The sequence below is a fragment of the Trachemys scripta genome, chromosome 22, assembly GCF_013100865.1.
Source record: "Trachemys scripta elegans isolate TJP31775 chromosome 22, CAS_Tse_1.0, whole genome shotgun sequence".
NCBI classification, from domain to species: Eukaryota; Metazoa; Chordata; order Testudines; family Emydidae; genus Trachemys; species Trachemys scripta.
The window spans coordinates 3,640,169-3,652,154 of NC_048319.1; the positions used below are offsets into that span (position 1 = coordinate 3,640,169).

General features: G+C 56.5%; 1 protein-coding gene across 1 annotated transcript; it reads left to right on the forward strand.

Annotated features, from left to right (window-relative positions):
• The first annotated feature begins 2,996 nt into the window (after nucleotides 1-2,996).
• On the forward strand, nucleotides 2,997-11,389 carry LOC117869070 (zona pellucida sperm-binding protein 4-like). The gene is made up of 12 exons (XM_034755571.1): nucleotides 2,997-3,027; nucleotides 4,186-4,307; nucleotides 5,394-5,478; nucleotides 6,362-6,517; nucleotides 6,855-7,042; nucleotides 7,913-8,010; nucleotides 8,334-8,461; nucleotides 8,978-9,167; nucleotides 9,250-9,397; nucleotides 9,843-9,930; nucleotides 10,518-10,637; nucleotides 11,235-11,389. The coding sequence occupies exons 1-12, from the start codon at nucleotides 2,997-2,999 to the stop codon at nucleotides 11,387-11,389; spliced, it is 1,509 nt and encodes a 502-aa protein (XP_034611462.1).
• The last annotated feature ends 597 nt before the right edge of the window (nucleotides 11,390-11,986 follow it).

An 11,986-nucleotide genomic window follows, 5' to 3' on the forward strand; every position in this document is an offset into this window, starting at 1 on the left:
ATTTTTGCCAGTGTTCATATTTTAGAGGACAAATGACAGGGCCTGTAGTAACATGGCTGGGATCCTGCTCTCCATGTGTCTTGATGTGCTTGCAGTTTGCCTGGTTGTAGCTGCTTGTATCTGTGTGGTGACTATCTATGTGGCATGGGATATTTGGTGCTGGTTGAATACTTTCAGTATTGGAGTGAGGTGGATCTGCCAGGGCTTCATCCATGAGGGTGACTATTTCTCCTCCGCTGCTGGGGGTTGCAGCCTGGCCGTGGGAGGGCCATCTGGGTGGAAGTCTGCTATGTTGGGGATGGATTCCCCTACCGGCCTCTTTTCTGGGCCCATTTGCAAGGGAAGGAAGGAAGTTGGAGCATCCGACTTGCCACGACTCTGCTCGAAGAGCTACAGCAAAGGCCATCGGCCAAGAGCTTCCCCCCACCCTGTTATCACCTTGCCTGGCGAGGACGCCCCAGCACTGGGAACTGCACGCTCCCCCGCCTGGCTCTGTGCATTCCCCCCGGAGGGGGGTGCAGCCCGGGTGAGCACCCACTCCCCCCCACACCCTAATTCCCCGTTGCTTCACTCAGAGCACTAGACAGCGGCATCAGGACAGGCAGACAGCTGCAGCTGCCACTTCCCCCGTGTTCTGCTCGTTAGGCTTTTTGCAATCAGGACAGTTGAACGGCCACTCCCTCCAGGCTGGCACTGCTTCCCATGCCCAGGCCGGTTTGCATCACCCTGCACAGGCTGGCAGAGGACAGGAGACAGCTTACCTGGCTGGCAGCCAGCCCCACGCTCTGCTGGGTGTGAAAGGTGGAGAAAAGCCAGCTTGAAAACAAACCACCAGAGTGTGTGTGTGTGTGTCTGTGTGTGTGTGCGTGTGCATCCTAGGGGTGCAAGACAGTCTGCTGTCAAAGGTCACCTGCTCCTTGGCCACTTCTGCATTTCCAGTGGCACCCAAACCACAACATGTTTGCAGAAGCGGGGCTGAAAGCAGGTTATCAAACCTTACCCCACACCTGCTGCTGCTCTGGTGCATTCTCCAGCGGGCACCGCCAGGAGCCTGTGTGGGTTTCTGCCCCGTGGCAATTGGTGGATTAGGTTAGATGCTCCCAATATGGATTTGGTTATCCTACAGCCCCAGCCCTAATCACGGGAGCCATTAAACACTGCATGGAAACACACCCACAGAACTGATATACCTTTGGGGCTAATGCAGCCCTCTCTGGTTTTGAGAGTGTGGCCTTCTGGTTTGGGAGCCTGGAGACCTGGGGTCAACTCCTGCTTCTGCCGTCTCCCCGACTGTGTCCCCTCAGGCCACTCCCTGAACCGCTGTGTGTTTCAGTTCCCCACCCGCCCAATGGGGATTTGTCTCTTGTGCTGGCAGGAGCGTCTCTCACTGTGTGAATATCCAGCACCTAGCACAACTGCTCCTTGAGTTCAGAAGGGGCCTGGAGGCGCTGCTGGAATATAAACCACAGCCGTGGCCTTGGGAGGGGCCAATGTGACGTTGTGATGCAAGTGTTGTCACGACGTGACATCCTTGTCCCAGGGGATGACGTTTGAAAAGTTGCAACCCGCAAGGTCAGGCTGGCAGTGGCCAAAACTTGTGACCGTGCAGTGGCTCTTTGGTGGGTTAGGTGGGCCTTGGTCCAGGTGGGCACCCATGACACACGGCCCTTTGACGGCAGGCTCAGCAGAGAGGTGAGGATGAAATGGGCCATGGAGTTAGACTCTTTCCTCTGGCTCTGGGGAGGAGCCATGGCACAGGGAAAGTGCTGGGGGAAATGAACGGAGCATTCCTTGGGAAAGTCAGCGCCACGCGAGTCCCCTCTGCGAGAGACCTTGGCCACATTCTGCGCAATTCTATTTTAAAATCTAGCAACTGGGAGAAGGGACTTGTAGCCATTATCCCCGGGAAGGCGACTTGCCCCTGGGCAGTGAAACTGAGGACTGGGGTGACGAGGGCTATAGGTAGTTACACTCCACAACTAACATCTAAAAGTCTGTGCTGAAGTGAAACTGATTTCACCACTGCATGCTAGAGCCCTTCAGTGGGAAAATACAATTGAGAGCTGCCACCTGCTGATCTGACTGAGAAATGAAGTGCAAGACTGGATCTCTAGTACACGCATGCGCACACACACACACACACACTCTCACTCAGCTGCCCAACTGCAGAGGGAATTTGGTGTGCGCTATCCCTGTATGATCCCTCCCATACCAGAGCTAGCTTTGATCTAGCTAACGTGGGTACCAACAGCAGCGAAGCTACAGCAGCACGGGTCTCAGCGCAGGCTAACCCCTGAGTAAGAACCCAGGGGCCCAGGCAGGCTTGGACAGCCCATGCCGTGTGGCTTCGCTGTTCCCATCCCCGAGCGAGCTGGAGTACACCTACCTGTGCTGCAGTCACCTCCCTGGATTGCACTGCAGACGTAACCTGAGGGGGGACGGGATGAGATGAGAAAAGTGATCCATGGGGGAAGGAGAGGCTAGGCCTGGGGAAGCTGCAATTGGATTAATTTGTACAGATACTACTCACATGGGGGGAGGGGGGATAAGACCGGGGTTCAGTTTACCCCTCTACAAATAATAAACCCTCCTAGCACTTTACAGACATCTGACAAAAGGAGTTCTCAATCTCCAAAGCATTCCGGCTTGCCTCCTTTTCCACACTTTTTTTTTCCAGCCAATAAATAGCCCTTTACCCCCTAGGTACCCCCTCAGCCTTCAAATACTTTTTCCCCCTTTTAAAATGTTTCCTGTTGCATTAGCAAAACCTGTAGGGTCTTAACAAGGGTTTGGGGATGAGCAAGAATCAACAGAACACTTTAGAAGGGTGGGAGGGTGGAAAGGTTTTGATCAATTTGGAGTCAGTGCAGTGAGTTTCAAATCAAGGCCCATTGGAAGGTGTAAACGGACTGTTGGCGTCACACCTGGTCCATATAGGAATTTAGACCTCAGTGCTGACCAATCACAGCCCCTTGAAAGGTATAAGACCCGTGCGAATGGCTCAGAAAGTTGTGAGTAGCAGCAGTGGTGGGTTAGCCTGGGAAGTGAGACTGCCATGATGTTTTGGCTCTTTTTTAGCCTATTTTTTCTGAGTGGGGGGGCTCAGGGTGGCTTTAGGAATGGGGGGGCTCTTTGGGATATTAGCTGGCTGACCTGTGGGCAGAGAAGCTTGGTCTTCAGCCTGCTCCCAAACCAGACTGAGGTGGCTCCCCTTGTGCTGAGAGCTCTGGGTAAGTTGAGCAAAGTGAAACTTCTTTGGTCTTTCTAAGGTGTTGCTGGGATTCTGGGAGGCAGTATCCCCTAGCAGGTAAAACTGAGGAGGTGCTGTGGGGTCTCTGACTAACTTCCTGGGGTGTTGGGTCTTGTCTGCTTGCCTTCTTTGAGGGTACAAAGTCAATGCATATTGACTGTCCCCAAAGCTTTGAGCTCCTCAGATAAAAGGTGCTAGACCAGGGAATACCTTGGGAGCCATTGGCCCTGTTACTTGGCAGAAATTGGCAAGTTGTCTGAAGTGGGTCAACGCCCCTGTGGTTGCTGGTGTTCTAACTAATCCAGTAATGCATATGAACATAAGCTATACTGGGTCAGCCCAAAGGCCCATCTAGCCCAGTATCCTGTCTTCTGACAGCAGCCAGGTGCCCCAGAGAGGATGAACAGAACAGGGAATTATCTGGTGACCCATCCCCTGTCTCTGCTGGAGACCTGGCTCTGGGGTGCGGTGCATTGGCTGCTGAATGACTTGGCTAAGGTTATACCTCAGTTACAGCTGTAGGGGGAGAACTAGCCCCAAATACAGCAGAGAAATGCCAAGCTGCTGAGGTGGTGCAAAGAGGGGTGTGTGTGTGTGGGGGGGGGATGGCCTTTGTGAGGCTAAAGGGGAGGAAATGGAGTGAAACCAACCCTAAACCACATGGGCTGGTCCATGGCACTGGCCTGTCTCTGAACAGTCTGTACCCTGTAAGGAAGGTTCCTACTCCATCACCACTGCTGACCTTAACTGGCAACGCTTCAAATGTCTGTGGTGGAAGGGAGGGGTCAGTGGCCCCTCCAGGCTGGCGTGACTGACAGCGGGACTCCTCTGCAGCGCCTCCCTGCTCCAGGTCTGGCAATGGGGGAGGCAGTAGCTCTGGGACTAGGAGGAATAGGGCTGATGGTGCTTCATCTGTTGCCCCTCTTGGCCTCCAGATGCAGAGGGCAGGCCCCAGGCTCTGCAGAGCAACCCTGCCTGCGGGACGCGTGTCGAGCAGCATGCCAATGGCTCCGTGGTGGTCGAGGCGTTCTACACTGGGTGTTATGTCAACGAGAGAGTAAGGCCCTGTCTGGGACCCCCGCGGTGTGAATGGGATGGGTAGCAGTGCTTATGAAGGGAGTGTAAGGGGACCATGCTTGGATCTGTCTGCATTTAGCCATTAGTGCATGGAGCTGGGAGTCAGGAGACCTGAGTTCTAATCCTGCCCCTGCCACTAACTTCCAATGGGGGGCAAGTCTCTTCACATCTGTGCCTCAGTTTCCACGTGTCCAAGCCTGCTCTGGAGCTTCAGGAAGGCTGAGGCACGGCCGCTGTCCGCACCGCGTCCTGAGAGTCTAGGCTGACCAGCGCTGCGAACATGCAGCATTACTAGCCGGGGGGACTGGACATGTGTTCGCTCTACTCCTTTCCCCACCCCTGCCTTGGAAACACTTGCACTGACCTGGCTTCTGTCCCTGGAGCTAGTGATCTCATTGCTTCAGAGTGATGTCACTGCAGCTGACTTGTCTGGCCCCCTCGATCTGCTGCTCTGGCCATCGGTCGCTCTGCTGGCCCAGCTCAGAGGGTGGAGTCCCCTGCACAGAGGGAGAGTTTGGCCGCAGCAATGCAGGGAGGAGGATGACCCCAGTCCGTGGGGAGGCCTGAAATCCTCCACCTTGTTTCTTCTCTCCCAGTAAAGCTGGCTCCTGGCTCTGTCCCTCGGTTAGTCTGTGGCTCAGGGCCTGCCTGTGCGGGGAGTGATCTGGCCTAGCTGCTAGGTCAGGGAGTGAAAGTCAAATCTTGGTTTCTTCTCTGTTCTGCCCCTGAGATGCTAAACCCGTCCAGGCCAGCTGGGGCTAGGGTCTGTGACATGGGCTAATGCCACTGGCTCTTCAAGGGGAGAACATGGCACCGAAGGCAGAGTATCAAGGCTGGGGGGAGAGTGATCTTTGCTCTCCAGGACTCTCAGCTGCCTGCTTGTCCCCTGGTGGGACTGACTCATGGGTCCATGTGTCCACCCAGGGCATGGGCTGGGGGTGGCTGTGAATCCTGCTGTCCCCCTAAATCATTCATGCCCCCTGGGTCTCCTTGAGCACATGGTGCTGGGGAGGGACTCTGGGTGGCTTGAAACATCACTGTGTTGTATCCTCTGCTTCCTGCCTAGGATGGCAGCTTTGTGATGACAGTCCAGATTGAAGACCCTGTGGCTTCCTATAAGGAGGAGCTGAGGTGCCCAAACCACCTTCTAGGTAAGGGGCTCTGGGGCCAGGCCAGGGATGGGACTGCACTGTCTCTGGGATCTTCCTGAAGGATGCTGCTGGGTGTAGCTGGAGGCCTTGTGTCATGGAGTCCCTGGGCAATGCTCTGAAACTGCTCCCCACAAAGCCAGTCAGGACTTTGGGGAGCCTCCTCTCCCTCGGAGCAGACTGTCTTCAGGGCAAGAAGCTCACACGGCTTCACCTCCTGGGTCTGACCTTGGAGCATTCAGCATATGCCCCTCCATGCGCTTCCCACAGCAAGTCTGCCCAGGCAGGGTCCTGGGGAAGCCAGGGGGTCCTGCACCCCCACTTTGCAGTCAGATGTGATTCTTAGCTAGCCAGTAAAACAGAGGCTTATTAGATGACAGGAACATGGTCTAAAACAGAGCTTGTAGGTACAGAGAAGGGGACCCCTCAGCTGGGTCCATTTTGGGGGGCAGTGAGCCAGATAACCCCCTCTGCACTTCTCTCCTCTTTCCCAGCTAGCCCCAAACTGAAACTCCCCAGCCCCTCCTCTCTGGGCTTTGTGGCTTTCCTGGGCCAGGAGGTCACCTGATCTTGGTTCACCTTTAGCTATCCCCTTGCAGGGGGGAAGGGCCCCAGCCATTAGTTGCCAGGAGACCGTGTCAGCCATGTATGCATGCTGGAGACTTACAAAATGCATAGGGGAAACTGAGGCACCTACACAGTATTCAGAGGAAACATTAAGAACAGTCCCACTTTGTCTCTGGGCTTGCTGTACCAGCTGTCAGGAGTTAGCCACCTCCCTGAGGAAGGACTCGGTCATGGGAGATGCTGTTTCCTGGTTCCACCTTTAAGGTGAATAATGGAGAGGGCTGTCTGAGCAAGCACCCATCTTTGCCTCTCTCCCTAGCCCGGGATGCCCCGAGCCCTAGCGTGTGCTCTGCCGTCCAGGCCTCGGCTCGGCTGCCGTGTGCTGCCCCACCCATCACACGAGGTGACTGTGAGGAGCTGGGCTGCTGCTACCAGCCCAGTGACAGGCTGACTCCCTGCTACTATGGAGACAAGGGTGAGCAAGGGCTTTCCTCTGCCACAGGGAGCCCTGGGGCATCTCCATAGCAGACAGATTCTGGAGGGTGTCTGGGAGGAAGAAACCAGTTTGGGCTTGGGGACCAGGGCCTGGGTGGGCTTTAGGACCCAGTGATGGAGTCTGCCCCTTTGAGCCCAGGCCTGTCCTGTCACTCTCATCCCAGTGACTGTCAGGGGGTAGGACTAGTTCTAGCTAGTCTTCTCCTTGCCTGTCTAAAGGCTCCTGCTTCACGGTGGGGGTGGGCAGGGGTCCCCAGGCAAATGGCTCCAGCAGAGGCTGCCACTCCCTGCTGAGGTTCTGCATGGCTCTTCCCCAGTGACTGCGCAGTGCACCCCAGATGGCCAGTTCTCAGTTGCGATCTCAAGGGATGTGACCATGCCACCCCTGGACCTGAGCTCAGTGCACCTGGTCAACGCTCATGGCAGCAGATGTGCCCCGGTGTCTAGGAATGAAGACTTTGTTGTGTATCGCTTCCCACTCTCAGCCTGCAGGACCACTGTCCAGGTAAAGGAGGGCACCAGTCAGTCCTCCCTCTGCTGGGCAAGGCACTTCATGAACTCATCACTCTCTGATGCCACCTGATTGTCCTTGAGGTTATGGGTGGGGGGAGAGGGTGTCACTAACAGTCACCATGAGGCTGTATCTGATATGTCCTGAGACTTAGACTTGCCCCTTGCAGCCTGGAGTGCTGAGCCTACCACCTCTGCTTACAGGTGGTCTCCCAAGGTTTGGGCCCTACAGCTCCACTAATGTGGAGCAGTGATGACGCACGAGCAGTGATGACGCACAAGCAGCCTACAGACCCTGCTCCCTAGCAGCTGCTAATGCTTGTGAAAGTGGTTCATGGAAAGGCCAAATCGCCTTGAAGCAAAGGGACCTATGGGCAGGAAAAGAGGGGACATGGTGCCCATTGCTCTGTCAGGGTCCCTACATGGAATGAGCTTACTGTCTCTAGAGTCTGTACTATAGACTGGCCATGAAAACAGCCTGTTCGGTGTAGCTGGTGGTCTAGTGGCATGTGCACACTGGGGTGTACTAGTCTTGGAATGCCACCTGAGATTCTAGGTCAGGGGGAGGGCTAGTATATTGACAAGTTTCTGCTCAACTTGAGAACATGAGCGAAGTTGGGCTGGGCCTCTCCTATGCAGACTGGCTCCAGTCACATCCCCTCAAGACTTGACTCCTGCAAAAGAGGGGTAGTGGAGGGGCACAGCCTGGGCCATTAGATCTTGGACCTGTTGGCTGTGGAGGTTTGAACTGGCTCCCACATGTGAATTCTCCCTTGCACAAGAACTCAGCAGCTCTGAGAAGCTTTCCAATGGGAAGGACTTTCTTGTGTGTCCAGCCTTTCTTCTTCTCCTCCTCCCTCTGCAGGCATCTGGAGATCAGTGGGTGTATGAGAATGAGCTGGTAGCAGACCGCCAAGTGCTTACCTCCCGTTCTGGCTCCATCACTCGGGACAGCACCTTCAGGTAACAGGCCTGGCAAAGCTTGGAGGCCTCTGCTGGAAAGGGAGGGGGCCCCTTGTCAGCCAAGCAGAGTTTGGGTCCCCTACCTAGGGGGAACCTCCCCTCCCAGGGAGGGCTAGGGGATGTGCACTGGCATGCTCAACCCACTGCTGAGCTCCCTGCCTGGATCTCATCCTGCTGGGGGAGGCCACCTGATCCCCTGCAATTAAAGGGAGGGGGGGCAGGCACTTGCCACTCACTGATGACAAGGTCTCAGCCTGTCATCTGTGTGTGCTCTCTGGGAGAGTCCAGAGGGGACCAGCTGTCTGGCCTCTTTCCCCACCCAGGCTGACCATCCGCTGCAGCTACTCGGCTGAGGACTTCCTCCCTGTGAATGTTGTGGTCTCCACCCTTCCTCCACCGCCCCCTGCAGTTGGGCAGGGACCCCTAGCCTTGGAGATGAGGCTTGCTACAGGTGACTGCACATAGGCCTGCCAAGCACCTGAGATGCTGCTGAAACATTTAAGTGTCTGGCCCACTTCCATGCATGGCTTGCCCCGAGGGTGACATGGGACCCTTGGGCTGCTGAGTGGCACTGAAGACTTGGATCACTGCTCCTTGGGGGAGGGAGGGGGGGAGACACCTGCCTGGATGGTGGGGGTGGCTCTGTTCCCAGAGCAACTGTACCCACTGGGAGGGAAGGAAATCTAGGTCCTGGTCAAGCCAGCCTGGATGGTCTCTTGGCACAGCTGCACTGGTCTCTGGCCCTTCAGGGAGATGACTTTCCTGGTCTGCCTCCCAGTGTCCCAGCTAGGCCCCAGGGCATGGTTCAGACACTTGACCAATACCAGTGGGATCTGGTCACCAGGAGGAGAATAGGGACCAGGGGAAGTGGATGATTCTGCCCCAGCATGTGCCCTGCCAAGCCCCCCATGAAATCAGTGATCCAGTCACTGCAGGACTTGGTCATCTCACTTCATTCTTGCTGCAGACGAGCATTACAGCACCTACTATGCAGACCGTGAGTACCCAGTGGTGAAGTTTCTCCGGGACCCTGTGCACGTGGAGGTCCGTATCCTCCAGAGAACAGACCCGAGCCTGGCTCTAGTCCTGCACCAGTGCTGGGCCACCCCGAGCACCAACCCCCTGCAGCAGCCAGAGTGGCCGATCCTTGTGGATGAGTGAGTGAGTGGGCAGGGATGGGAGCAGGGCAGTGACTGCCAGGTTAGACGCCTCAACCCATCCCTGCTTGTGCCCTTCCAGGTGCCCTTATGAAGGTGACAACTACCAGACCCAGCTGGTGCCTGTGAGCGAGGCCTCAGGGCTGCAGTTCCCATCTCACCATCAGCGCTTCATTGTCAGCACTTTCACCTTTGTGGATGCCACCTCCCAGCGAGCGCTCTCAGGCCCGGTATGGTCCCACTCCCGGGAAGGGATTAGTCTTGGGACTTGCCCTGGCCAAGCCGGTGGGTCAGGGATCCTCCCGCAAATGGAGCAGAGACTGACCTGAAGCTATCTTGCTGCCTGCCCCTCTCCTGGCAGCTGGGTGGGGAGCACCTGAGTGGACAGAAGATCCTAATTTAGCCTAGTGTGACCAGCACTGGCTTGCCTGGCCTAAAGCCAACCCCATCCAGGGTCTGGAGCCAATCATGCTTTGTGCAACTGCATGACAAAAGTTTCTGCTCTGCAGGAGGCAAAGAATCCCATTACTGTAGCTGGCTGGATGTCTCTCCTGTGGCTGTCATGAGCTGGAAGTTCTTGGGGTGGAGGGAGGCCAGTGACCCTCTGATGCAGATCCCCACCCCCACCCCTCCCTTAATCCATCCTTGCCAAGCATGAATTCTCTCTGCTTCCAGGTGTATTTCCACTGCAGTGCCTCTGCCTGCATGCCCTCTGGGCTGGAACGCTGTGTAGTCCAATGCCCCACGAGCCTACAGGGGAGGAGTAAGTCTGTTCCTTCTTGGCATCTGCCTCTTGGACCTCTCAGGCCTGTTGAGAGCCAAACACTTGGGCCTTTCCCATTCTGTCCTCTTCACCCCTTTCCCTTAGCAGACTGCCAGGCCTTCAGACCCATGGATCTGGGGTGCTGGGTTAAGACAGGCCATGGCAGGAAGGTCTCCCTTCCACAGGGCATGAAGGCTTGGCTACAAGCAGACATGGCTCTTGCTAGATTGAAGCTGTCTCATCAGGCCTCCTGCAAGCTACCCCTTCAGGGGACATCTAAGACACCACCCCCCACTTAGACTGGCTATAGGCCTCTGGCAAGGCACCCAGGCACTAGCCAAGGGGCTCGAAGGGAGACTATGGATCTCCCCTTCCTGGGTGCACAATGACCACTTCTGTGGAGCCTCCTCTGCCCCAACTGTGACCCTGAGCACCTCTGAGGTGGCATCTCCACTTTCTCAGGACTTTCCCGTGGGGGCTAGAACTGGGCTGCTGCCCCATAGGCCTTGTCTGCAAAGCCCTGGGCTGGGGGTTGGCTCTTCAGGGACTGGGAAGAGAACTGTCTTGACACTTCTTTACTCTTTCAGCAAGAAGAGACTCCCAGAGCCAAGCATGGTGGGAGGAGCCCCTGAGCCTGGTGACAGCTGAGGGGCCGGTGGACTTCCGTGCTGGCCAGGAAGTGGAGGAAGACCTTGTCCAGGAAGAAGGTAATGGAGCAGGCTGTGGGGGGAATGGTTCCTAGGGGTGGAATGGGACCATAGCATCCACCTGCCTCACAAGGCATGTGTTAAGTATTAAACTGGGGGGTTGGGTACTCTGGGAATGGCCAGCTCAGAACCTCCCAGGTCCTCTCTCCTGGAGGAGGGTGAGGGGCAATGGGCATAGTATAAGGAGGGGCTTGTCCCCCTCTCCAGTGGTGGCTGGGCTGCTGAGCCAGGGGAGGGGACACAGAACAGCCCCCAGGCTGCTGGTAGCACCATGAAGTGATGCTTAAACCTGGCCAGAGATGTGAGGAGCCCCTTGCTTCCCATCAGGGCCTAGCATAAAGCTGCTTAATGCTTCAGTGACTGGCTGGTAGGGAGCCAATCTCTTGGCAGGGGGAGCAGGTGTATCAGTCTGAGGGAGCCCCTTGGGCTCCAAGCCAGTGCACCTCCTTCAGTGGAGGGGTGGCTGAGCTCTGCCAAGCCTTGGCAGGCCTAGGAACTGCAGGGGGGGAGGCTGCTGCAGGGCAGTGGGGAGGACTAGGGCAGGATCTGGCAGTGACCAGTTGTGTCCTGGCTCCTAACCAGCCCCTCCCTCCACAGGTTCCCATGGACTCAGGCCCCCGGTGGAGTGGGGAGAGGTGCTGGCACCACTGGCGGGGGCTGTTGCTGTGGTTGCAGTTGCTGTCATGGTGGCTCTGGGCCTGAGGAAGCTCTGGGGCAGGCGAGGACGTGCCAATGGGACCACATGTGCTTAAGGAATAAACAGATCAAGTGACTGATGCCTCCTGTCCTTACTGGTGTGTAGGGAAGTCTGCTCGGCAGTGTGGGTCTGGGGCAGGGGAGAAGCAAGGAATCCAGAGGGAATTGAGGCTCTGGGGACCCATAGCACCAGGCAGGCCTGGCTCATTGCACCAAGAGGCAGCTCAAGGCTAAGTTAGGGGAGTGGTGCAGAGGGGGACCTGCAGGGCTGGCAGCAGCTAGTCCTTAAAGGAGGCAAAGACCCATAGGGAGAGCAGGGTGGGCCTCTCATCAAGGTCTTGCCTTGCCAAAGCAGCTGGTTCCAGAGCTCTGCTGAATCTCCCATACGCTGGGCTCAGGCCCCTGTATGAATGGGGGGTGGCATGGGGGGGCAGCATTCAGACCCTGATTCCTGCATGCTGGTGTCTGAAACTAGCTCGGCAGCCTTGGCCTAGTGCCCTCCCAGCATGTCCTCCCTCAGTAGAACACACTCATCAGCTGCTACATGGGGAAGGTTAATGGACAGGGCTCTCTGGCGGAAATTAAACCCTCCGCCTACAGAAAGACAAACAAGGGCTTCTGCACTGGCTGAGTCAGGGGCCAACCCTGATATC